Source organism: Pristiophorus japonicus, chromosome 2 (genome assembly GCF_044704955.1).
Source record: "Pristiophorus japonicus isolate sPriJap1 chromosome 2, sPriJap1.hap1, whole genome shotgun sequence".
In the NCBI taxonomy this organism is placed as follows: Eukaryota; Metazoa; Chordata; class Chondrichthyes; family Pristiophoridae; genus Pristiophorus; species Pristiophorus japonicus.
The window spans coordinates 29,352,226-29,378,331 of record NC_091978.1 but is presented as its reverse complement, the minus strand read 5'-3'; the positions used below and the strand labels follow the sequence as shown (position 1 = coordinate 29,378,331).

At 48.1% G+C, this 26,106-nt stretch overlaps 1 protein-coding gene across 4 annotated transcripts in view; it reads left to right on the top strand.

Annotated features, from left to right (window-relative positions):
- ctnna2 (catenin (cadherin-associated protein), alpha 2) overlaps positions 1-26,106 on the top strand; it is a 1,881,920-nt gene that overhangs the window by 1,490,770 nt on the left and 365,044 nt on the right. For all 4 annotated transcript variants that reach the window (XM_070866818.1, XM_070866819.1, XM_070866821.1 and 1 more), the window contains one exon: positions 5,572-5,664. In XM_070866818.1, the coding sequence (XP_070722919.1) occupies positions 5,572-5,664 (93 nt within the window). The remainder of the gene's footprint in view (positions 1-5,571; positions 5,665-26,106) is intronic.

Genomic DNA, 26,106 nt, shown 5'->3' with positions numbered 1-26,106 from the left:
CCCAAGCTCTCGAATTCTCTGCCTAAACCTCTCTGCCTCTTTACCTTTCTTTTCTCCTTCAAGATGCTCCTTAAAACCTACCTCTTTGACCAAGCTTTTGGTCAGCTGCCCTGATTTCTCTTTATGAGCCTTGGTGACAAATTTTTTGTCTCATAACACTCCTGTGAAGCGCCTTGGGACATTTCACTATGTTAAAGGTGCTATATCAGGGTCAACTGTGGTTCAGTGGGTAGCACTCTCGCCTTTTAGTCAGAAGGTTGTGGGTTCAAGTCCCACTCCAGGGACTTGAGCACAAAAATCTAAGGTGACATTCCAGTGCACTGCTGAGGGAGCGTTGCACTGTCGGAGGTGCCGTCATTCGAATGAGACGTTAAACCGAGGCCCCATCTGCTCTCTCAAGTGGATGTAAAAGATCCCATGGCACTCTTTCGAGGAAGAGCAGGGGAGTTATCCCTGGTCTCCTGGCCAATATTTATCCCTCAATCAACATGACAAATAAACAGATTATCTGGTCATTATCACAGTGCTGTTTGTGGGAACTTGCTTATGTGCAAATTGGCTGCTGCATTTCCTACATTACAACAGTGACTACACTCCAAAAGTACTTCATTGGCTGTAAAGCACTTTGAGACATCCGGTGGTTGTGAAAGGCGCTATATAAATTCAAGTCTTTCTTTCTATATAAATGCAGGTTGTTGCTGTTGGATCAAGTGCCATTTGGAAAGCGGCAAATTGGCAATACAGCGGCCAAGATTAGGGTTTGTTATACTGTGGACTCTCAAGGCAGATTGAGAGTGTGAGTTCTGTCTGCCACTGCACACAGCGGCTTGAAGGGAGTCACAAACTGACCATATGGAAGAGAACCACAGGTGGAAAGAAAGAATAAAATAAAGACTTGCATTCATATAGCACCTTTCACGACCTCAGGACATCCCAAATCGAAGTACTTTTGAAATGTTGTCACTGTTGCAATGTAGTTAATGTAGGTGCAAACATGTTGCCTTCACTCCATTGTTCAGCATTCCTGAGAGCAGCCCTTGAGTAAGAGATTGGTTGGGTTTGTAACCCTTGACAAAACATAAGAACATAAGAAATGGAGCAGGAGTAGGCCATTCGGCCCCTCGAGCCTGCTCCACCATTCCATAAGATCATGGCTGATCTGATCTTGACCTCGTTCCTGCACTATCTCCACAACCCTTGATTCCCTTAATCTCCAAAGCATTCGTGAGATGCATTGCTCCAGTTCCTCAAATCCTAACCCTGCCCCAGAAATGCATCCAACTGTGTTGCTATTGAGGGAGTACAGCGAAGGTTCGCCATACTGATTCCCGGGATGGCAGGACTGACATATGAGGAGAGACTGGATCAACTGGGCCTTTATACATTAGAGTTTAGAAGGTTGAGAGGGGATCTCATAGAAACATATAAGATTCTGACGGGATGGGACAGGTTAGATGCGGTAGAATGTTCCCGATGTTGGGGAAGTCCAGAACCAGGGCACACAGTCTTATGATAAGGGGTAGGCCATTTAGGACTGAGATGAGAAGAAACCTCTTCACTCAGAGAGTTGTTAACCTGTGGAATTACCTGCCACAGAGAGTTGTTGATGCCAGTTCATTGGATATATTCAAGAGGGAGTTAGATATGGCCCTTACGGCTAAGGGGATCAAGGGGTACGGAGAGAAAGCAGGAAAGGGGTACTGAGGTTGAATGATTAGCCATGATCTTATTGAATGGTGGTGCAGGCTCCAAGTGCCGAATGGCCTGCTCCTGCACCTAATTTCTATGTTTCTATATTTCTATGTTAATACACGGGTCAGGAAGCAAACTCCGACACTGCTGGCGACCAGCACTGTTTTCCTGATCAGCTGCCACATCAACCAGGCACCGGGACAAAGCGTGCCATGAGCGTAAGGTAGCCAGTTGGCGCAACGGCTCCACCGGCACTTCAGTCTGCGAGCGTAAGAGTGTGAAGCAAGCAGCAGAACCACCGCACTGCTCTGCCAAGCAAATTCTGGAACCCGCAGCCATGCGCGTCTGAACGAAATACACAGAAACGTTCAAATAGGTCAGGACGTGCTCATAAAAATGCATCGGGAATTAATCAACTGTTTTTCAAACCAGAGATTGTTTACCTCGAGGTGAGGAACGTTTCTGGGAGAAGTGAGGAAGTCGTGAGGCAGGGAGACAGGGAGAGATTTAAATGAGCACTAACATGCCCAGCTGTCCTGGCCAATGTGATATTTTTGTCGCAAGATTCCATTCGAGTTGCTTTCAGTGTTACAGTTTTAAAGAAAATTGCAAACCATGAACTGTGAACAGATGATCGTGTGCTCCCAGTTCTGAATGAGAATTCTGCAGCACTTGGGGGATGCTTTTCAAATTGATAGTCACGAAACAAATCTCTTGCAGCCGACTCAATAGCTGCTGTGTTCCCTGGGAATACACAGGAGAAGTAACCTGCTTGTTACTTCGCCATGTATTAGAAGCACAGCAGGTCAAAAGCTGAGGGAATTTTTCATTTCCTCTTTTCTCAACCCCCATTTTTGTAATTTTGAAAAAATATTTATGTTCATTAATGTATTAAAATCCATTTTGTTGGAGCGATATAAAATAGTGCAGATATATCAGTCTAACAGCTTTTTCAACCGCCCCCTACCCCCCCAAACACCATCTGCTGAGAAGGGACTATTTATAAGAACATAAGAACTAGGAGCAGGAGAAGGCCATACGGCCTCTCGAGCCTGCTCCGCCATTTAATACGATCATGGCTGATCTGATCATGGACTCAGCGTCACTTCCCCGCCCACTCCCCATAACCCCTTATCCCCTTATCATTTAAGAAACTGTCTATTTCTGTCTTAAATTTATTCAATGTCCCAACTTCCACAGCTCTCTGAGGCAGCGAATTCCATAGATTTACAACCTTATGAGAGAAGACATTTCTCCTCATCTCTGTTTTAAATGAGTGGCCCCTTATTCTAAGATTATGCCTCTAGTTCTAGTCTCCTCCATCAGTGGAAACATCCTCTCTGCATCCACCTTGTCAAGTCCCCTCATAATCTTGTATGTTTCGATAAGATCACCTCTCATTTTTCTGATGCACAGGCATCTTCCACCCCTGGAGTTCAGGACTGGAATATCGGATCCTCCATTGAAACATCTATGAACTCATCCCTTTTGGTGTGGAAGCAAATCATCCTCGAGGGACTGCCTATGATGATGATGATTTATAATCACAAGAAATAAATTAAATTACTAACAACATTTTGAAGATAATTGATTCATGAGATAGTCAATTCTAACCAACTTTCAATTTGACCATCTCAAGTTATTACCTGGGTAAACCCTTAATTAATGTTTGTTCCCCAATTTGTTACCTTCTTCAAACCTTACATTCTCTTCATCACCTGTTCCCACCTCCATAGCACTGCCTCACTCCGTCCCTATTCCTCACTGAAACTCTCATCCCTGTTTTTTATTTAATCACCTCCGGGGACAACTTCTCCAACATTCCCCCATGCCAGTCTCCTGAGCTCCTCACGATGCAGATTCCCAACGTCAACGTTCTGCTGATGTTACTGTCCTACTCGGCATTCTACTCCCTCTGCACCACCATCAGTTGAAAAGCCTCCAGCCCCTGCTTACGGAAATTCTCCTCTAAATTCCCTCTTCCTTGCTGCAGCTCTCTCCACCATCAAAACACCTGCTCAAATGCTTTCTCTTCCATTTTACTTTTGGTTATCTCCCCAAACTCATCCTTGGTGTTTGAACTGCCCGTTCCCCTTTTGTGAAGCACCTTGGCATCATTGCTAGGAGATCAGGCGGGGAAGTGGAGTTGAGGTCGATGATCAGCCATGAACTAATTGAATGGTGGAGCAGACTCGAGGGGCCAAATGGCCCACTCCTGCTCCTATTTCTTATGTTCTTAAGGGCGCCATATAAGCAATGTTGTTGACGGTGGCAGGACTGACATATGAGGAGAGACTGGATCGACTGGGCCTGTATTCACTGGAGTTTAGAAGATTGAGAGGGGACCTCATAGAAACATATAAAATTCTGACGGGATTAGACAGGTTAGATGCAGGAAGAATGTTCCCGATGTTGGGGAAGTCCAGAACTAGGGGTCACAGATAAGGATAAGGGGTAAGCCATTTAGGACCGAGATGAGGAGAAACTTCTTCCTTCAGAGAGTTGTTAACCTGTGGAATTCTCTACCGCAGAGTTGTTGAGGCCAGTTCGTTAGATATATTCAAGAGGGAGTTAGATATGGCCCTTACGGCTAAAGGGATCAAGGGGTATGGAGGGAAAGCAGGAATGGGGTACTGAGATGAATGATCAGCCATGATCTTATTGAAATGTGATGCAGGCTCGAAGGGCCAAATGGCCTACTCCTCCACTTATTTTCTATGTTTCTATGTTTCCCAATTGTACAGTTCCACAGGCTCTGGTAGCTCATCCAAATGGCCATTCCTCATGTGTGAGCCTTGAGCGTCAGGCCTCGGTTTTTACTCCTGGGCAGGAGCTCAGCGGAGCAAGCGGGGTGGGTGGCTGACCCACAGTGGGAGGGGGCAGTGAGAAGTGGCTGCCTGGCCACTAAAATTGCACCTCCTGAGGAGGCCGGCGGGGACCAGAGGGAATGGTCCTCAGTGTTGTGAGTGGGTATGAGGGGGTTAGTCCCAGAGCAGGTGAGGTCCAAGAATTCTTTGTGGGACCCGGAGAAGCTCTCCCGCTCCTCCTGGCCTACAAGGAAACCTGCAAAAACAGTAACAAATTTACTCTTACCTGGGCACCCCGTAGCCCTGGTTCCTATTGCCAGCGGGTTTGGACTGGTGGGAAAGCCAACACTGCTCCGCCACTCAAGCCTCAGGTTAAACTCTCAGATCGGACCCCGATTACATCGTTGGAGCCGATGTACAAATTCAAAGAGGGCCCGGCTCAATTTTAACTTCCACCCCGCCCTGCGGCCCAAGCTTGGTTTCCGCCACGAGGGGTGGAGTTAAACTGGAAGCTTCGGTCTCTGCAGGATATTTAACCATTCGGGGGGAAGGAAGGGATGGCATCTTCTTCTCCTCGCCCAATAGCCACAGCAATGCACTTTCCCAGAGGAGATATTGTACAGCAACCTGGAATGGAAATGCTGCCAAACTAGTTTCCCCTCCCTAGTCAGAGGGTGAGGCCATGTCTGGTGCCCACACCGCTGCTCCAGCTGTGAACAGCTGGCTCACGGGCCAGAGCTTGAACTCGGAACCTTTTAGATTTGTTTGGCTCAGTACCATATTGTGTGATGCACTTAACCCAGTTAGTTAACACACAGAATCCTGCATATCTTGAAAGCATGTTGAAAACAAACCAGTCTGGGTGAACAAAACGATTCCCAATTTATAAGCAACTATCTTCCAAACATCGGATTGTTTCTGCCTTCGATGCAAATGAGGCCCAAAATTGTTCATTTATAATATAGATAATGGTCCTCTTGACTTCTACTTGATTTCCCCACAGATGATGCACATTAGGAACGTGTCAAATTTACTTGGTAATGTGCTTTCTCATTTGCTGTCTAAATTACAGGTTGCAAATCTTGCCTGCTCCATCTCAAATAATGAGGAAGGCGTGAAGCTGGTTCGCATGGCGGCAACGCAGATCGATAGTCTCTGCCCACAGGTAAGAAAGGCGAATGCTGAAGTGTGTGTATTGGCTGCTGCACAATCACAGACGCAAGACATCTCGAACAAAAAGCTATCAGTATGAAAATTACAGGTCTAGATAGATAATGCCGCTCTGATTATCTTTCACAGCCTGAAAGACAGCAGGTAATCTTGAAACCAATTCATGTGATTTAGAAACAAATGCAAAAAGCTATTTTTCTTTTACTAGACCATGCTCTTGTTTGCAAAATAAAAAAAACACATATCTCCCACTGTCTTAAAACACGGCTGGATACGTAAATGCAAACAAAAGCCGAGAGCATTATAAAAACATGCTTATAAAAAGCAGGACTTGCGGGGAAATCTATTAGTGCCGCAGTTCAACTCCTGATAACCAAAAACCAATCCAAGTGTGAATGTAAGCCAAGCCTGGAATTCTGAACATGCCATTTCCAATTCCCATTCATAATTCTTGATCCAAGCGTAAAATCATCTCGGCAGCGGATTTTAATGCCAATCTCACCAAACATAATGAACCAGCTGCCAGGTTTCTCCCGGAGACAGCACTGTGTGTGTGTATGTGTGTGTGTGTTTTAAATCCTGTCACTACTGTGTACTATTCTTTGTAGTGTTTGTCTGTCTCTATCCAGGAACAACTGGGAATGGGGAAATGAGGCATAAAGACTCAGATTGCTGTCAATGAAAGAGTTTTAATATCAGCTCCAAAATGCACATTAAAGAACAGGGTCGTGCTGCAAGCACTCAGCAGGTCAGGCAGCATCTGCGGAGAGAGAAATAAGTTAGCTTTTCAGGGTTCTGACCAATCATCAGAAGTTAGAGATTTAACAATTTATAAGCAAGTACAGAGCTAAGGAAAAGTTGGGAAGAACAAAAGGGGAAGGTCTGTAACATACTTTTTTTTCCAAAAATATACTTTATTCATTTAAAATTTTCACAATACATTGGAAAATAGTTCAGTACCTTGCAGTCAGCAATTCCATACAATTGGTTTGGATGCTAACAGCAGTTCCATACAATGCACTAGCGTGCATTTCATTTCAAGGTACAGTTTAGTACAATCGGTAAATCATGTTACATGTAGTACTGTGCAAATAAGGGTATTACATGGAGCAGATGAGAACAGGTTTACATTTCATTCCAGGATACATTTCAATACCAAGGTCTGTGACATACTGAGAACTAGCACAGTGCATGCAGTCAGCAAATAGCGCAAGACATTCTGCAGCCAGCTCCACTACACAAACAGCTCTACCATCACAGTGCACTCGGTTTTCTTCAAGTAATGCTAAAGAGAATATCTGTGTAAAACTGTCCAATTGGATGGAGGCCCTCATTCTTTATTAACCATATGCAAATCCAAGCTCGCAACTCTGTCACTCCTGCTGAGTTAAGTCGTTACGGGGTATGAAATTACAAGGCTGAATACATTCTCACAGTGAATGGATTATGGAACAAAGATTAACAAATTGGCTGTTTCATCTTTACAAATCCCGATGATCTGATGTCGCGATAGTAAATTATGACAGACTAGGTGCGTATTGATCGCAATCCAGCAGCGGTCTGCTGTACCAGCCCACGTACACTGCTGTGTCTTGAACTCTCTTTAACCCATTTGGCTGCTATGTACGGACTCGCAGCTGAATCTTTGATATATGATGCGAAGCAACACGCAGCGCCACGAGGCAGGGGTGTGGGGCAGTCTTTCTGCAGCTCTTGATGCTACCGAAAGGTTGCTTATTCACCTTAATGTGGCTTCAGTCATTTTTCAGGCTTTGCACTGCAGTGGCAGCCTCGGCCATGAATGTTGAATCAATCAGTGATTTATTTAGACAGTAAACTCTCATCCATCAGTGAAATAGAGAGCATATTGCCTCTTAATAAAATGGTGTCACACTCTCAGCTAACTTGGTGCATTGCCATAGCATGAGCGAGCAAATATCGGCCAAATCCTAAATGTGATATTTTCAGTTCCAAAAACACAAACGTGGTTAAAAGCAGCATTGGCCACAGGGGACAGACAAGTGGCACCGATATATTCTTCTCCATGCCATCATGGTCTTTTCCTTGTCTTGCTGTTATTCACTCCTATTTTTTCCTTTCTTTTTGTCTATTCCTTTTTCATCCTCACAGCCTCCGGAGTTCCCCTTGCTCTATGGAACCCAAGCTCATCCATCTGTCATAATGGTAATGAAAGCCCTTCCATGGGTTGTGGTATTTCAGTAAAGAGCTTTCACTAGCCCGATGGAGCCAATTTTTATAGCGTTTTCTAGTTTTCTCCCTCTTTTCAGCACAAGTGAAATTCCAGGATCCATTGGAAGATTTAATACACATGGGAGATCGCGGCCTAGAAATTGGTTTGCGCTGGCCTGCCGGCACAAGGCTCAAACCCTGCGCCAGAACATGTAGGCCCGACGCTGCTGTCTGGACATGCCATGGCGCACCATCTTGCCGTCCGGAGGAGTGCTCTCTACGCAGGAGTCCTCCCTTTATTTATTGGGGACTTGGCTTGAAGTGTGTTGCATGGAGCAGTCCTGTATAATCAGTTTTTAAGTGGTTACGGACTCCCAGGCCGCCTGTAATTTCTGCGGTCTAGAGGAGTCCGTGTTCCATGTATGTGTAGAGTGTGTGAGGCTGCTGCCCCTCTTCCATTATTTGAAGGGGCTGCTCCTCAACTTCTGGTTGCACTTCAGTCCCACGCTCCTGATCTTTGGGCACCCTGTGCGGAGGGGAGCGGGCAGGTCGTAAGGCCTCCTTGCAGGACTGCTCCTGGGCACGGCCAAGGGGGCCATCAACCGATCCAGGCAGCAAGCGGTCGAGGGGGTCATTCAGCCCGACTGCCTGCCTCTCTTCCGTGGATACATCCGAGCCAGGGTGTCCCTGGAGATGGAGCACGCGGTGCCAACCGGTATGCTCGCGGCCTTCCGTGAGAGATGGACACCAGAGGGACTGGAGTGCGTCATCATCCCCAGCAACCAAATTTTAATTTGATTCTTGAATGTTAAAAGTTTAATTTGATTAAATTTGTCGGTTTTAGTGCCCCTTTAATAAAGAAGCACTTGATTTATAGTTTCAAACATAATAGTTGTAGGCCTGACGCTCACCAGATATTGGGTCCTGGGTCCTATTTACAGGAGGCCTGTTGGGTGTCCCCAGGCTGCTCGCTGGTGAAGAGGATTTCAATTTCAGGTCGCTGGCAACCGTAAGTGGGGGTGGGGAGAGATCGGGAGGAAGTGAGGGGCAAATGGAGGGTGGGGGGGGTGGCGTATGGGGGGCAAGAGCTCAGGAGGAAGTGAGAACCGGCTGCAAGGGAGTGGGGGAAGAGGGGAAGAGATCAGGAGAAGCTGAGGCCTGACTGCGAGGGGGGGTGGGAGAGGGAAAGAGATTGGGAGGAAGTGAGGGGAGACTGGGGTGGGATGTGGCGGGAGAGCAAAAGGGAGTGCGGACCGACTATGAGGGGGCGGTGGGGTTGCGGCAGGGAAAGAGGTCGGGAGGAAGTGAGGGGTGAAAGGGGGGAGGCAAGAGATCTGGAAGAAGTGATTGAGTGAGGCGTGACTGGAACGGGGGCGGGGGGGGGGGGTGGGTAGGGGCAAGAGATCTGGAGGAAGTGAGGGGTGACTGCGAGGGAGTGGGGGGAGAGGGGAAGAAATCGGGAGGAAGTGAGGGGAGACTGGGGTGGGGGGGGGGTGGCAAGAGGGAGTGAACGAGGAGCGACAGGGGTGGGGGGGTGGCAGGGAAAGAGATCGGGAGGAGGTGAGGGGTGAACGGGGGGAGGCAAGAGATCAGGAGGAAGTGGCTGAGTGAGACGTGACAGGAAAAGGCGGGGGAGGGGCAAGAGATCTGAAGAAAGTGACGGGCGACTGTGAGAGGTGGGGTGGGGGGGGCCAAGACATCAGAGGGAGTTGAGGAGCAACAGGTGGGTGAGTGGGGATGAGAGATCGGGAGGGAGTAAGGGGCGACTGGGAGAGGGAGGAAGTGATCGGGTGGGAGTCGGTATCTGGGAGACGGGGGGGAAGCGATCAGGGGAAAAGGGGGCCAATCCAGAGAGTACGGGTGGGGAACAGCAACGAGCAACGATCTTTGGCACTGCAGTGGATCCAGGTGGAGGACTCCTTCCCCTCATGGCACCATGGACCAGTGAGTATTTTTATCTGACATACCTTTTTGGTAATGGCCTCCAATGGTCCCTTCAAGGGCCAGCAGTTAAGCCGCATGTTGACCACGTTTTCCTGAACAAAGTCGGCCCATCGTTCAGGGCCACCCAAGTTTGCATAGGGGTGCTGAGCAGGAATTAGGCATTTGCAAAGAGCCTAATGCCTGTTTCAAACATGGGCCCTAGATGCCTCTTTTACTGATCACCAATAGGAGCGTGCACATCCGCCTGTCACTTTGGATGCTCAGGCACCGTTCTGCACCTGAAAAACAGCCGTCAAATTTACAGGCCCCTGATACGAGCATGATACCTCAGGGAATGAGCCACGTTGGCAAGGCCGCATTAATTGCCCATCGCTCGTTGCCCTGAGAACGTGGTGGTGCACTTTCTTCAACAGTTGTTTTTACACTGATTGGTTTGCTCGACCACTTCAAAGAGCATTAAGAGTCAATCACATATCGTGGAACTGTAGGCCAGACAAGTAGGTTTTCCTTCCGAAGGTCAGAAATGAGTTTCGACAACAATCCGGCGGTTTGCATTATCATTCTTTCTGGTGCCAACCCACAAATTGCCAAAACCATTGAATTTAATTCTGAAACATGCTATGATGGCATTTCACTTCCAGCTCTCGACCTCTGGACCAAAACCACTACATAATGTACCTAAAGATGTTGGGCTAGAAATTGCCCCTCTCCCCGATTGGGTGAACATATGCTCTTTTGTTCAGAGGAAGTGGAGTGCTGTCTCCGGAGCTCCGCTTCTTTTGAGGGGGACTCCCGGAGTAGGCCAGCGCTACGCGGATGCTTTGCATGGTGCTGACACGCTACAACGCCCCCTCCCTTCCATTAAAGGGGAGGGCTGCTGCGCACTCTGCAGGACCTTTGGTGGCCGCCACTGGGCTACCAGGGATGCGTTAGATTGGGCCAGCGGCCCGGCACCCACAACGGAGGGCCGGACTGCACGATGGCGGCCCGGTCGATGCAAGGGCCGCCATTGTCGGGCCAATCCAAGAGTTGGCCGGCAAATAAAGATGGCGGCCCTGGGCGCTAAAGACCCCCCCTTTCAGGGGCACCCCGGCAGTGGATGTCCGGCAACTTTGCGACCCGGCGCAGGACAGTGAAGGTTTGGCGCGCACGCAATGACATCATAGCCGGTTGCACGCCGGACCGGGGCATTAATCGCAGGGCGGTGAAGGTTTGGCACGCACGCAATGACATCATCGCTGGTTGCACACCGGACCGGGTCCAGGACAGTGTCCCCCAAAACTCCGAGGCAATTTCCCGGGAGGCAGTAGTCGTCTCCGCCCCCGCCACTCGCCCGGGCGAAAATGATGTAAGCTATAAAAAGGGGCAATTTCGCCTCCATTATATTTATTTTAGTTACCTCCAGGCTAGACGATTCCAATGTTCTCACGGCCCTCCTCCTGTCTTCCACCCTCCATAAATTGGGCTCAACCAAAACTCTGCTGCTCATTTCCGAACTCCCACCAGATCCCGTTCACCCATCACCCCTGTGCTTGCTGATCTACGTTGGCTACCTGTTCACCCATGCCCTAATTTTAAAATTGCTATCCTTATTTTCAAATCCCTCCCTGGCCTCAGTCCTCCCGAGCTCTGCAACCTCCTCCAGCTCCTCATTCACTGAGATCTCTGCTCTCCTTTAATTCTGACCCCTTGTGCATCCCCGACTTCCTTCGGTCCACCACTGCCGGCTGCGCATTCAACCGTCTAGGCCCTAAGCAATAAGATTCCCTCCCTAAGCCTGTCCGCCTCTCGACCTCTCTGTCTTCCTTTAAGACCCTCTTTAAAACTCACCTCTTTGACCAAGCTGTTAGTTACCCCTCTCGTTCCAAGGGCCGGCGTCAGTTATTTCTACTTACTCTCCTATGATGCACCTTTGGAAGTTTTCTGACATTAAAGGTGTTATGTATGTAAACATTGTAACTGTATAAGACTTGCCACCAGAGGGCGCAACTGTTGGAGGGCCAAGGGTCACCTGCACACCTCGTGCAAGGAAGTATAAAAGGTTGTCTGCCAGGCTGCTCAGGCACTCTGGAATTGTATTAAAGAGACTAAGGTCACATTAGTTTTAGCTCACAGTACTCAGTCTTGTGGAGTTCTTCCATATTTAACAATTGGTGACGAATAACAGATTACGAACTTTCACGCGGTCATGGCTGCTGTTGGAAGAACTCCACAAGACTGAGTACTGTGAGCTAAAACTAATGTGTAGAGGGTGATGATTGGGAAGCCTTTGTTGAGCGTCTCGACCAGTACTTTCTGGCCAACGAGCTGGATGGGGACGATAAAGCGATCAAGCGCAGGACAATTCTCCTCACCGTGTGTGGGTCCACAATATACAGGAAGAATGTTCCCAATGTTGGGGAAGTCCAGAACCAGGGGTCACAGTCTAAGGATAAGGGGTAAGCCATTTAGGACCGAGATGAGGAGAAACTTCTTCACCCAGAGAGTGGTGAACCTGTGGAATTCTCTACCACAGAAAGTTGTTGAAGCCAATTCACTAAATATATTCAAAAAGGAGTTAGATGAAGTCCTTACTACTAGGGGGATTAAGGGGTATGGCGAGAAAGCAGGAAGGGGGTACTGAAGTTGCATGTTCAGCCATGAACTCATTGAATGGTGGTGCAGGCTAGAAGGGCCGAATGGCCTACTCCTGCACCTATTTTCTATGTTTCTATGTTTCTATACGGCCTCATCAAGAATCTGCTAGCACTGGAGAAACCAGCGCAGAAGACATATACAGAGTTGCGTATGCTGGTTCGGAACCACCTAAAGCTGAAGCAGAGCGTCTTAATGGCCAGGTATCGCTTCTACATGCACCGCCACTCCGAGGGCCAGGACGTGGCGATTTATGTCGTCAACCTGAGACGTCTTACGAGAACTTGCGAATTTGCTGGATTTTTGGGGGAAATGCTGCGGGACTTTTTTGTGCTTGGCATCGGCCACGAGGTCATTCTTCGCAAGCTGCTGTCCGCCGAATCCCTAGACCTGAGCAAGGCCATCACGATAGCCCAGGTATTCATATCCACGAGCAATAATACCAGACAGATATCTTCCCAGCATCGAAGCTCACCGGCAAGTACTGTGCATAAAATAATGTCGCTCGCAGGCAGAACTGCATATGGCAGGGCCTACACGTCTGCAGCTGCAAGACCTAGGATGACTCAGAGTCCACCATCGGGCGTGAATGCAAGTCCATTAGCATCATGTTGGCGCTGCGGGGGTAATCATCGAGCCCATCAATGTCGATTCAAGCACCACGTGTGCAAAGGCTGCGAAACAATGGGGCACCTCCAGCGAATGTGCAAGAGTGCTGCGACTCACCATGAGGCAGAGTCAGCAGAGGATGATCCATCCGGCGCGGATCCGCAAAATAAGAGAGGCAACTCAACCCGAGGAAGAAGTATATGGGGTAAACACCTTCACCACCAAGAGCCCTCCTATCATGCTGAAAGTCAAATTGAATGGCATTCCGGTATCGATCGAGTTGGACACGGGGGTGAGTCAGTCAAGTATGAGCCAGAAGGCTTTTGAGAAACTGTGGGGCAACAAGGCACTAAGGCCCAAACTAAGCCTGATTCAGACAAAGCTGTGCACCTACAACAAAGAGCTCATACCAGTCACTGGCAGTGCGGCAATTAAGGTTTCGTACGATGGAGCTGTGCTTGATTTATCACTGTGGATTGTACCAGGCGATGGCCCAACACTATTCGGCAGAAGCTAGCTGGGAAAGATTCAATGGAACTGGGACAACATCAAAGTACTATCTTCAGTGGATGATGCCTCGTGCGCCCAAGTTCTGAGCAAGTTTCCGACGCTATTTGAACCAAGCATCGGCAACTTCACAGGCGCCAAGGTGCAGATCCATTTGGTCCCTGATTCAAGGCCCATTCATCACAAGGCTCGAGCGGTTCCATATATGATGAGGGAGAAAGTCAAAATCGAACTGGACAGACTTCAACGAGAGGGAATCATATCGGCAGTTGAGTTCAAAGAGTGGGACAGTCCGATTGTTCCGGTGTTGAAAAGCGATGGCACTTTCAGAATCTGTGGAGACCACAAGGTAACGATCAACCGAGTCTCGTTACAAGACCAGTAACCACTACCCAAGGCGGATGACCTGTTCGCAACGTTAGTGGGGGCGGGGGGCGCGGGGGAGAAGTCATTCACCTAAGTTGGACCTAACCTTCGCCTACATGACACAGGAGCTGGCTGCTGTGCATTGACGTGCATCAACATATACAAAGGACTGTTTATATACCACAGGTGCCCTTTTGGGATTCGCTCGGCTGCTGCCACCTTCCAGAGGAACATGGAGAGTTTGCTGAAATCGGTTCCGCGCACCGTTGTGTTTCAAGACAACATCCTGATCACCGGTCGTGACACCACAGAGCACCTGAATAACCTGGAAGAGGTTCTAAGTCGCCTAGACAGAGTAGGACTCAGGTTGAAACGCTCCAAGGTGTGTTTTCCTGGCGCCAGAGGTCGAATTTTTGGGGAGAAAGATTGCGGCAGACGGCATCAGACCCACGGACTCAAAGACAGAGGCCATGAAGAATGCACCCAGACCACAGAATGTGATGGAGCTGCGTTCGTTCCTGGGACTCCTCAACTATTTTGATAACTTTCTACCTGGGTTAAGCACTTTGCTGGAACCGTTGCACATGTTGCTACATAAGGGTCACGACTTTGTTTGGGGTAAATCTCAAGAGACAGCCTTTAAGAAGGCCAGAAACCTAGTTTGTTCTAATAAGTTACTTGTACTGCATGACCCGTGTAAACGATTAGTGCTAGCTTGTGATGCATCTTCGTACGGGGTCGGCTGTGTGTTACAGCAAACCAATGCTTCGGGAAAACTCCAACCAGTTGCGCACACGTCTAGAATTCTGTCGAAGGATGAAAGAGCCTACAGTATGGTTGAGAAAGAGGCGTTAGCATGTGTATATGGGGTTAAGAAAATGCACCAATACCTATTTGGACTTCAGTTTGAGCTTGAAACCGACCACAAACCGCTCATTTCGCTGTTTTCAGAAACCAAAGATATAAACACCAATGCTTCGCCCCGCATCCAAAGATGGGAACTAACATTGTCGACTATGACTATGTTATCTGCCACAGACCAGGCATGGAGAACTGTGCTGATGCCCTCAGTCGGCTACCATTGCCCACTTCTGGGGTGTAAATGGCGCAGCCCGCAGACTTGCTTCTGGTCATGGATGCTTTTGAGAGCTTTTGATCCTGGACCAGCCAGGATCCTGTGCTATCACTTGTAAAAAGTTGCGTCCTCAATGGGAGCTGGTCGGCCGTTCCCGGGAAAATGCAAGATGAAATTAAGCCGTTGCACCGACACAAAGATGAAATGTCCATCCAGTCGGATTGTCTCTTATGGGGTAATCACGTGGTTTTGCCAAAAAAAGGCAGGGAAACGTTTATATGCAACCTACACAATACCCACCCAGGCATAGTCATGATGAAGGCTATAGCCAGGTTGCATGTTTGGTGGCCCGGCATTGACTCGGACTCAGAGTCATGCGTACACCAGTGCAACATGTGCTCACAGTTGAGCAATGCACCAAGGGAAGCTCCATTGAGTCTGTGGTTATGGCCCTCCAAACCGTGGTCCAGGATCCACGTAGATTTTGCTGGCCCCTTTCTCGGAAAGATGTTTTTAATTGCAGTGGGCACTTACTCTAAATGGATTGAATGCATAATCATGTCATCCAGCACATTCACTGCCACCATTGAAAGCCTCCGGGCTATGTTTGCCACCCATGCCTTGCCCGACGTCCTTGTCAGTGACAATGGACCGTGTTTCACCAGCTCGGAATTCGACGAGTTTAGGACCTGCAATGGTATCAAGCATGTCAGCTCTGCCTCGTTTAAGCGGAATGGGCAGTCCAAACTATCAAGCAGAGCTTGAAACGCGTGACGGAAGGCTCCTTGCAGATCCGCTTATCTCAGGTTCTGCTCAGCTACCGGACACAACCTCACTCACTCACTGGGGTTCCCCCTGCAGAATTATTAATGAAGAGAGCACTCAAAACCAGACTCTCCCTAATCCACCCGGATTTAAATGATCATGTGGAAACCCAGCATCACCGGCAAAACATGTACCACGATCGCACGGCTGTATCGCGTGATATTGATGTTAATGACCCGATGTTTGTCCTTAATTATGGTGATGGTATAAATGGGTCGCTGGCACTGTCTTGGCCAAGGAGGGGAATAGAGTGTTTACAGTCAAACTATTGAATGGACAAACGTGCAGAAAGCATTTGGATCAGACCAAACTGTGGTTCACCGATAGCCAAGAACTATCTGAAGAGGACATCATCGATCCACCAACACACACCCAACCAGCAATCGACCTCGCTGTCAATCAAGAGGATTAAACCACGATTCCCAACAGCCCTGTCAGACCAGCCGTGCCGCAGTGCAGCAATGGTCCGACCAACTCACCCATGGCGGAGATTGAACTCAGATGATCAACCAGGGAGCGTAGGGCCCCGGATCATCTCAACTTGTAAATAATTTGTATCAAAGACTTTGGTGGGGGGGGGGGGGGGAGTGATGCTATGTATGTAAACATTGTAACTGTGTAAGACTTGCCAACAGAGGGCGCAACTGTTGGAGGCCCAAGGGTCACCTGCACACCTCGTGCAAGGGAGTATAAAAGGTTGTCTGCCATGCTGCTCAGGCACTCTGGAGCTATATTAAAGAGACTCAGTTTTAGCTCACAGTACTCAGTCTTGTGGAGTTCTTCCATATTTAACAAAAGGCATTGCAGAAATGCAAGTGGTGGTGTTGTAAATGATCTGGACTTGGGTACGAAAGTAACAGTCAAAACGACGACTTTCCATGAGGAATTCCTGCGAAACGGAAGAGGCTTAGCAAAGCAACCTACCTTCATATCTGAGTATACACAGAAAGATTCAATTCCAATAAGACTGGAGGAAACAGCAGGTACATTTAGATATTGACCGGAAACTTCTGAACTGAGGACCAATAGGATAGTGTGTGTATTATAAAAATAAGCAATATTTAATCGTGTATTTGAGGTTTTTCACAGACTCCTGTTCATATGAGATGAAACCACTTTAATCTCATTTTATTTGTGGTTTATAATGTTATTTGAACCCATTTCGATGTTGCTGCTCATACCCGTCATGTACACACTGCATATGTTACTCTGAACAACCAGCTGATAGTTCTGGAGCTTTAATAGATTGTATAATTAAGGTAAAAGAAATTCACACGCCGTTTACAATTTCAGTATCACTGAAGGATGTTTTTTACTCCAATCACGTTTTGTTTTGTCCGATTTTCAAAAGTACTTGCTCTTGTGATTGCACCATCATTAAAGAAGATTGTCTACCACTTATCTATCAAATGTATCATGCCACACAGTAGACCTCTTGTATATATCAGACCTTTTGGACGCAAAAGCCCAATTGATCTGCTGTTCACATGTGTCATCTCTGTAAAGTAAATCAGGGTCATATGCAGCCTGTTCTCTTGATCGCCATGGGCAGTCTTGGGCCCTGCCTTAGTGAACTAGCTCAGTTCCATCTCATCCTTTGTGTTGGGCTGACTGCAGTCAAAAAACTGGGTGGGGCTTTTCTTGTTTCTAAAGCTCCCGACACAACGTTCAAATGCAATGTCCACAAGCGCATGACGGAGCAGAAATGTGCCAGGCCCCATTTGCAGCAAGAGGCCCGAGGATCGATCGGGCAATCGGGCCTCAGCAGCATACCCAGAGCGAGGAACCAGTGCTGGTCATACCTCCACTGGCAGCTCATCCGAGCGAAGATTTCAATTTTGTGCCGGCAGTGACCCTCAAGCAAATCCTGGGAGGGGGCTTGGGGAGCTGGTCTGAGCGGGCTTTGGGAAGTTCCGTTCTCAATTCCTGTGGATTCAGAAGGGCTCCTCTGGATGAACCAAGACGTCTCTTTTTACATCAAAACATTTTCAAAACCTATCTTCAGTTAGCAGCTGCAGAGGTCTCAGAAGATCCGCGGAGTGGAGCAGGCCCCAACGTACCGATGTTCCATGCTCATCCGAGACAAGTTTCTAAATGGGGCCCTCAACAGGCTTTGCATATTCAAGGTCCGAACGCCTGTTTTTGTCATCCACCCAGATGCCTGAGAAATAGGCCCCACAAGTTTAGTGGTTGGACTAACTCCTGTGCAGTTTGGGCACAGGCTGATCCATTGCGAAATGGGTTTGCTTTGCACCCGTTTTATACCTGAAAAAAATGGTTACGACGCATACCGGTTTCTACGCCAGTAGGTCCACTCATTCATGTGTACAGGTTACTTCATTCTTGAATGCAGAATTACAGGGGTCGAAATGGCCCACTGCCTGAAACGAAGCGCACCCACCAGTTTCGATGTGTTCTGGCCTCCCCATGCATCAGGGCGGTGTAGCTGAGGCTGTCAGTCATTGCGCTGGCCCGTCACTATGCCTCTCCCCTTCAGTTAAAGGGGAGAACTGCTGCGAACTCTGCAGCCACTTTAGCAAACACTGGGTCACCAGGGAGGGTTTCAGCCGGGCCAGCGGCCTGGCACCCAAGATTCCCTGCCGCCCTGTGGCCGCCACTTTCAGGCGGCCAGAGGCCTTATCGGAAGGGGCAATTTCGGCCCCACAATGTTGTATAGTAGTGGAGGCTGGAGAACCCTATCTCAGGTAGTTGACAGAGTTGGCTCAGTGTTGCACTGTGAAATGCTTCAAATTATAACAGGGACTAATGTAAAGCTGCGCAAAGAGCTAAGGGGAAGAAATTGACCTGGTTTGCGCCTCCAGTTAGCGCCTGCAGGGGGCGGTAACGGGGTGCTAATGGGTTCCTGACCAGGCACGCAAATTCAACGACGTCCACGAACTCTCCTGGCGGTTTTGCGCTAGCGCTAAGACTTACCACCTCTGTCCCTAGCGCCCGTTGATCATGACGTCATCCGGTGCGCAGCGCCCCAATACCGCCCTGGATCTGAAATTCACTCTCGCCCCCTGCCTGACCGCCTGCCCTCAACAACGGCCGCTGGGGGAGGCAGTATGCAGTCGGTGGCCGCTGGGCGAGTGGTATTTAAAGGCATCAACATCTGGCAAAGAATGCTGCCTTGTCAGTTTGAGATGGGCAAACAACCGTTTTGAGCGATTTAATCGTTTTTCAGATTCAGGAGCCTTCTGCCTCATAAAAATTATTCAGGATCATTCAGGTAAGGTTTAAAAGTTCCACATTTCCATACGTTAATGGGAGCTGTACTGCCACTGGACCTCACCCTCCAGCCTCAAAGTCGGAGGCAGCTGAGGCAGAGAGAAAGATTGTAAAATGATGCCAGAGGGAGGAGGTCCAACAGAGTTCTCAACTGGAGGCCCTATCCTCCCAGGATATTCCGGGAGCACTTCTCCGACATCAAGTTCACTGAGGAGCAATGTCTTAGAATGCTCCACTGCACCAAGGATGTGGTCACAGAGCTCTGCCACCTCCTGCAACCAGACCTCCAGCCTCTGACCAGGGTTAGCATGGCTCTCTCAGTGGCAGTCAAGGTCACTGTTGCCCTCAATTTCCATGCCAGTGGATCCTGCCAGTGTGCAACAGGAGACATATTTAACATATAGCAGTTCGCCATGCATTGCTGCATTCGCGAGGTCACAGATGCTCTCTGCAGAAGGAGAAGGGACTCCATTTCCTTCCCTTCACCGGCACAGACACGATGGGTCGAATGGCCTCCTTCTGTGTTGTAATTTTTCTATGATTGTATGGTCACCAGAGAGAAGCAGCACGAGCGTGCATGTGGCTTTGCCAGGATAGCGAGTTTCCCCATGGTGCAGGGCACCATTGACTGCACCAACGTTGCTTTGCGGGCACTGCACAATAATTCTGAGGTATTCCGTAAACGCAAAGGCTACCACTCACTTAAGGTGCAGTTGGTGTGCGACCACACGCACCAAATCCTCACCATTAATGCCTGCTGACTTGGCAGCAGCCACGATGCCTTCATCCTGCGCCAGATCGATGTGCCAGCTCTGTTCCAGCCATCACATCAAGCTCACAGCTGGCTGCTGGAGACGAGGGCTATCCGTTTTCCACCTGGCTCACAACGCCCCTCCGCAACCCCAGCAGTCATATAATGGCAGCCACACTGCCACCAGGAACATCTTTGAATGGACCATCGGAGTGCTCAAGCAATGGTTCCGGTGCCTTGACCGCTCAGGAGGAACCCTCCAGTACTGGGCTAAGAAGGTGTCCCTTTTCGTCATCGTCTGCTGCATGCTGCACAACTTGGCCATCCTGAGGGTGCAGTCATTGCCACCAGGCATAGCCGCACCACCTCAGGAGGAGGAAGAGGAAGACGAGGAGGAGGAGGAGGAGGAACAGGAGCGCGAACAACAGCGAGGATGGAGACAGCCACTCAATCGGCCTTGTGGAAGGACGGCCCGTGACCGCCTCATCAGACTTCGGATTCAGTGAATTCGAGGCCACTTCCTGGTTGCTCGCACGTCCCCATCATTCCATCAATTTCTCATTCCCTATCACAGCGCAAAGCTGAAATGAGACACAGCGCCAAATCTGCCGCATTGCATTCATAAATGTATCCAAATTCAGTAACCACATATATACAACGACAATATTACTTGTGCAAACCCTTACTTCCTCTCTTTACAGTGCCTTTTCCTCATCTACTGCTCCTGTGAAGTGTCTCCCCAGTGGCTGCCGCAGGGCTGGTGGGAAGCTGCTGAGTATCGGTGCCAGAGACTACCTTGCAGGAGGCCCTCGACCAGCTCTGGGCCTGGAAGGCCCAGCTGTAGACGGCACCACCTCAGGCTGGGCGGCGGCAGTGTGGGCTGGCTGCATGACAGGCTGTGACAAGTGCAATGGCAGAGTGGCAGTGGTGGGATCAGGAATGCTATCATCCTGAGAGAGGACAGCAGGTTCCTGCTCTACTGACCCACTGGAGCACAGATTGGTGGCCTGCTGCGACACCATGAGATCCCCGGTGGACTGTGGTGGACCCAGCGACGATTGCAGCAGTCAGAGCTTGCGTGTTATCCAGCTGAGACTGCATGAGAGCAGTCTGAGACCTCGATGCCACCATCCATTGTCCTCATTACAGCACCAAGACGTTGCGTGGTTTCCACCTGTGCTGCAATGGAAGCGGCCACATCGCCCATTGCACGCATCATGAGGTCTGGTCCCCAAGGTCTCTCTGGGAGTCCACCATCCTCTGCAGAGTGGAATTCATGAGCTTCATAGTGTGCGCAGAGCTCTGTGCAATGTTGGAGGTGGATTCCTGCATGCTCCTTACTATTCCGAGATGCTCTCGGGCATCCTTGCCATTACACCTATCATCTCCGACTGCATGGCCATCACCCTTGTTGTGAACGCCTCTCCATTGAGGTCCTCATCTGAGTCCTGTGCAGCAGAATTCACAAGTGAACTCGCCCTCTGGGGAGCTGGCTCCTGAGCCAAACTTTCCTCCTGGCCTTGCTGCAGCCCGCTCGCCCCCAGTTCATCACCCAGTGCAGACCCCTCGACTAAATTTGCCTCTAAAGATCATGTAGTGCTAGTATCTGAGGTGGTGCTTGCAGGTCAGAGATGCAGTGACGCCGTGCTTTGCTCCTCCTCCTCTTCGAAACATAGAAACATAGAAAATAGGTGCAGGAGTAGGCCATTCTGTCCTTCGAGCTAGCACCACCATTCAATATGATCATGGCTGATCATGTAACTTCAGTACCCCAATCCTGCCTTCTCTCCATACCCACTGATCCCTTTAGCCGTAAGGGCCACGTCTAACTCCCTTTTGAATTTATCCAACGAACTGGACTGAACAACTTTCTATGGTAGAAAATTCCACAGGTTCACATTTCTCTGGATAAAAAAGTTTCTCCTCATCTCAGTCCTTTTTGGCTTATCCCTTACCCTTAGACTGTGACCTCTGGTTCTGGACTTCCCCAACATCGGGAACATTCTTCCTGCATCTAACCTGTCCAGTCCCGTCAGAATTTTAAATGTTTCTATAAGATCCCTTCTCATTCTTCTAAATTCCATTGAATAGAAGCCTAGTCGATCCAGTCTTTCTTCATATGTCAGTCCTGCCATCCCGGGAATCAGTCTGGTGAACCTTCGGCTGCACTCCCTCAATAGCAAGAAAGTCTTTCCTCAGATTAGGAGGCCAAAACGGCACACAATACTCAAGGCCCTGTACAACTGCAGTAAGACCTCCCTGCTCCAATACTCAAATTCTTTCGCTATGATGGCCAACATGCCATTTGCTTTCTTTGCTGCCTGCTGTACCTTCCTGTCTACTTTCAATGACTGATGTACCATGACACCCAGGTCTTGTTGCACCTCCCCTTTTACTAATCTGTCACCATTCACTTCACTGTCACTGGGAGGCTCAGGGACAGGCTGGTCATCTGGTTGCTGATTATCTGAAAGCTTAAAAGCACAAGACTCGTGTTAAGGTGAGAGCAGGGGGGCAGGAATGGAGCACAGAATGCAGACAGTATCAGGAGCTGGAAAGTGAGAAAGGCTTCTGGTGTGAAGGGGAAGTGGGATGAGAGAAGGAGAGGGGATGAAGATACTGTTGTTGCCTCCAAGTGGGTAGATGTTGCTGACGGCCACGGCAACCACCACCTGGTGTCCAATGAGTCGCAGCACTCGCTCCTCAAGGTCTGTAAGCTGCTGGAGCTGCTCATCAACCCCTCGAGCCTGCTCCACCATTCAATAAGATCATGGCTGAGCTGATCCTTGCCTCAACTCCACTTCCCCGCCTGCTCCCCATAACCCTTGACTCTCTTATCATTCAACATTCTCTCCATCTTAAATATATTCAATGACCCAGCCTCCACAGCTCTCTTGGGCAGAGAATTCCAAAGATTCACGACCCTCTGAGAGAAGAAATTCCTCCTCATTTCTGTTTTAAATGGGTGACGCCTTATTCTGAAACTATACCCACTAGTTCTAGATTCTAGAGGGAAAACATCCTCTCTGCATCTACCTTGTTGAACCCCCTCAGAATCTTATACCTTTCAATAAGATCACCTCTCATTCTTCTAAACTCCAAGTATAGGTCCAACCTGCTCAACCTTTCTTCCTTTGATAACACCTTCATTTCAGGAATCAACCTCGTGAACCTTCTCTGAACTGCCTCCAATGCAAGAATATCCTTCCTAAATAAGGAGACCAAAACTGTGTGCAATACTCTAGGTGTGGTCTTACCAATGCCCTGTACAATTGGAGCAGGATTTCCCTACTTTTTACTCCATCCCCCTTTGTAATAAAGGCCAACATTTCATTTGCCTTCCTGATTACTTGCTGTACCTGCCTGCTAACTTTTTGCATTTCATGTACAAGAACCCCCAGATCTTTCTGTACTGCAACATTTTGTAATCACTACCCATTTAAATAATAATTTTCTTTTATGTTTTTCCTACCAAAGTGGATAACCACATTTTCCCACATTATAGTCCATCTGCCAAATTTTTGCCCATCACTGAGCCTATCTATAATCCCTTTGTAGATTCTTTGCGTCCTCCTCACAACCTGCTTTCCCACCTATCTTTGTATCATCAGCAAATTTGGCTACATTACACTCGGTCCCTTCATCCAAGTCATTAATATAAATTGTAAATAGTTGAGGTCCCAGCACTGATCCCTGTGGCATCCCACTAGTTACAAAGGGTCCCCATACGTGCCTCACTCATAGTCACACACTTCTGTCCCTGACCACGGACCAAATTTGAAATAGTTAATCTAAGGGGTGTGACTGCCTCCTGGAACACAGTGTCCAGGTAACTCTCCTCCTCCCTGATGTGTCGCAGTGTCTGCAGCTTGGACTCCAGCTCATCAACAAGGAGCAGAAGTTTTTCGAGCTGCAGACACTTGCTGCAGATGTGGTCGACGTGGACCTCAATGGGGTCAACCAGCTTCCACATGCAACAGCCCTGCCATCAGTAATGTATTTAATAAATTAAGTTTTCATGTTTTGAATGTTTAGAATTTTAATCCCACTCTTAATTTAAACCAATGCCCAAGAAAAAGAAAGTAATACTGACCAACCAATCACTCACCTGCTTCCCTGTGGTGTCACATTTCAATTCTTTTTACTTATATTCACAGGTCAGTTGAGGTTGGATGGGCCTCACTGCTCCGTCTGCCTCGTGCCCTTTGTGGCCCTGCCAACTCGGCCATACGGCCCCTCGAGCCTGCTCTGCTATTCAATAAGATCATGGCTGAACTTATACATCGACATTTTCCCACACTTTCCCCATATCCCTTGATTCCCTTCGCCCAAAAACCTATCAATCTCAGTCTTAATCTTGAATATACTCAATGCCTTGAGCATCCACAGCTCTCTGGGGTCGGGAATTCCAAAGATTCAAAACCCTCTGGGTGAAGACATTTTTCCTCATCTCAGTCCTAAATGGCTGATCCCTTCTCCTGAGACTTTGACACCTAATTCTAGTTGTGATTTAGTTGGCTTCACTAGCCACTTGTGGTAATGTTTTCCATATTCTAATTACCCATTGTGTGGAAAGCAATCTTCTCATCTCCTCTTTATGCTTCTGGTACTAATCCTCATTGTAGTCCCCTTGTTACTGATTCACCAACCAGTCATCTTTCACTGTTTACCCTAAAAAGCGCAGACAGAATTTTGAACACTTCTATTAGCCTTCTAGTCTCCAGTGAATACGACCCAGATTTTTAAAGACGCTCATTATAATTATGTCTTCTCATACCTGGTATCATCCATATACATTCAATCTTTTCCATAGCTGTAATACCCTTTCCATAATGGAGTGTCCAAAACTGCACACACTAGTCCAACTATGGTTTAACTGATGCCTTATACTTATTCATCACCATCTCTTTTATATTCAACAACAGTAAGAATATAACTTTAATTTATATAGCACCTTCAACGTAGTAAAACGTCTCAAGGTGCTTCACAGGAACGCACTCAGACAAAAATTAACACAGAGCTAAAGACATTAGAACAAATGACCAAAAACTTGGTCAAAGAGATAGTTTCTAAGGAGCTTTAAAGGAGGCGCTGGAGGGGTTAGGGAGGGAGTCTCAGAGCTTACGGCCAAGACAGTTGAAGGCACTGCCGCCAATGGTGGGATGAAGGAAATCAGGGATGCATAAGAAGCTAGAATTGGAGGAATGTAGAGTTCTCGGAGGGTTGTACAGCTGGAGGAAATGACCGCGATAGTATTCACTCTCCCGATGTATAAAAAACCAGAAAATTATTTAACTTTACCACAATCCTGATTTTAAAAATGTATATATGCCCCACCCATGTGGTTTTGGGTGGGAAACAGGTTTCTCACCCTGTACCTAAGCGGCATCAAAGAAGGCTTGAAGATGAAGAGGAAAATGTTTTCTACGTTTACTTTTTTTAAACACGTCTTTAAAATGGAGCCTTTGAAGATTACAATTGTTTATAACACAGTAAATGGATTTTTTTGACAGTGAGTAAAAAAGGTTTGCTAACGAGGGCATAATGTTGCACTTTGATTTGCTAATACAGATATATTCTACACTCCCTGGGGCTTTTTTTCAGGAGCAGAGCTCAAAATATCGAAATGTTTTGAAAATAACAAATTGACTGAAGGTATTTTCGTGTAAGACCTTTATCTGCTCATAAGTAAAGACACTGCTGCTTTCTATATCTCCCATGCAATTAAATTTCATGGGAACATGTCACAGAACCAGTGATGGTAAAGTTTGCTACTGCTCTTGTCTTACAAGGCTTAAATCATTGTTTTAATGGCCTGTGGTGTTCTTTAAATTCCCCAGACTTCAAAGTTGTGGAATTCCTTACCCATCTGTTTTCCCTTCCTCCAAAAACTCGAGGAATAGCATCAGCAGACTTCTGGCTATTCCCAGAGCTCAGGCAGTCACATGCTATTCGCTGGTCTGCCAACCCTATTGGTGTTTTGCAATTTTGAGATACTTGGATGAATCTGAGTGTCCTGTTAGGTTGGTGAGTGTAGGAAAAACAAGAGAATATCTGTAAATAATTGTTCTGGTGCAGCACAAAAATCTGATTGTTCCTTCCTGCCCACACCCTCTCCCCCTCTGACTTCCCCAGCCACCATCACATTGGGAGCCATGTAGGATTGTGTTACATCCTCGGCTCCCTCCTTTTCCTCATTTACAAGTTATCCCCTTGTCAACAGTATCTGTAGGCACGGTTAAGTTCCAACAACATTGCGGATTGAAAGCCAGCTCTCCCCCACCATTGTCAGAGAAACAACCACC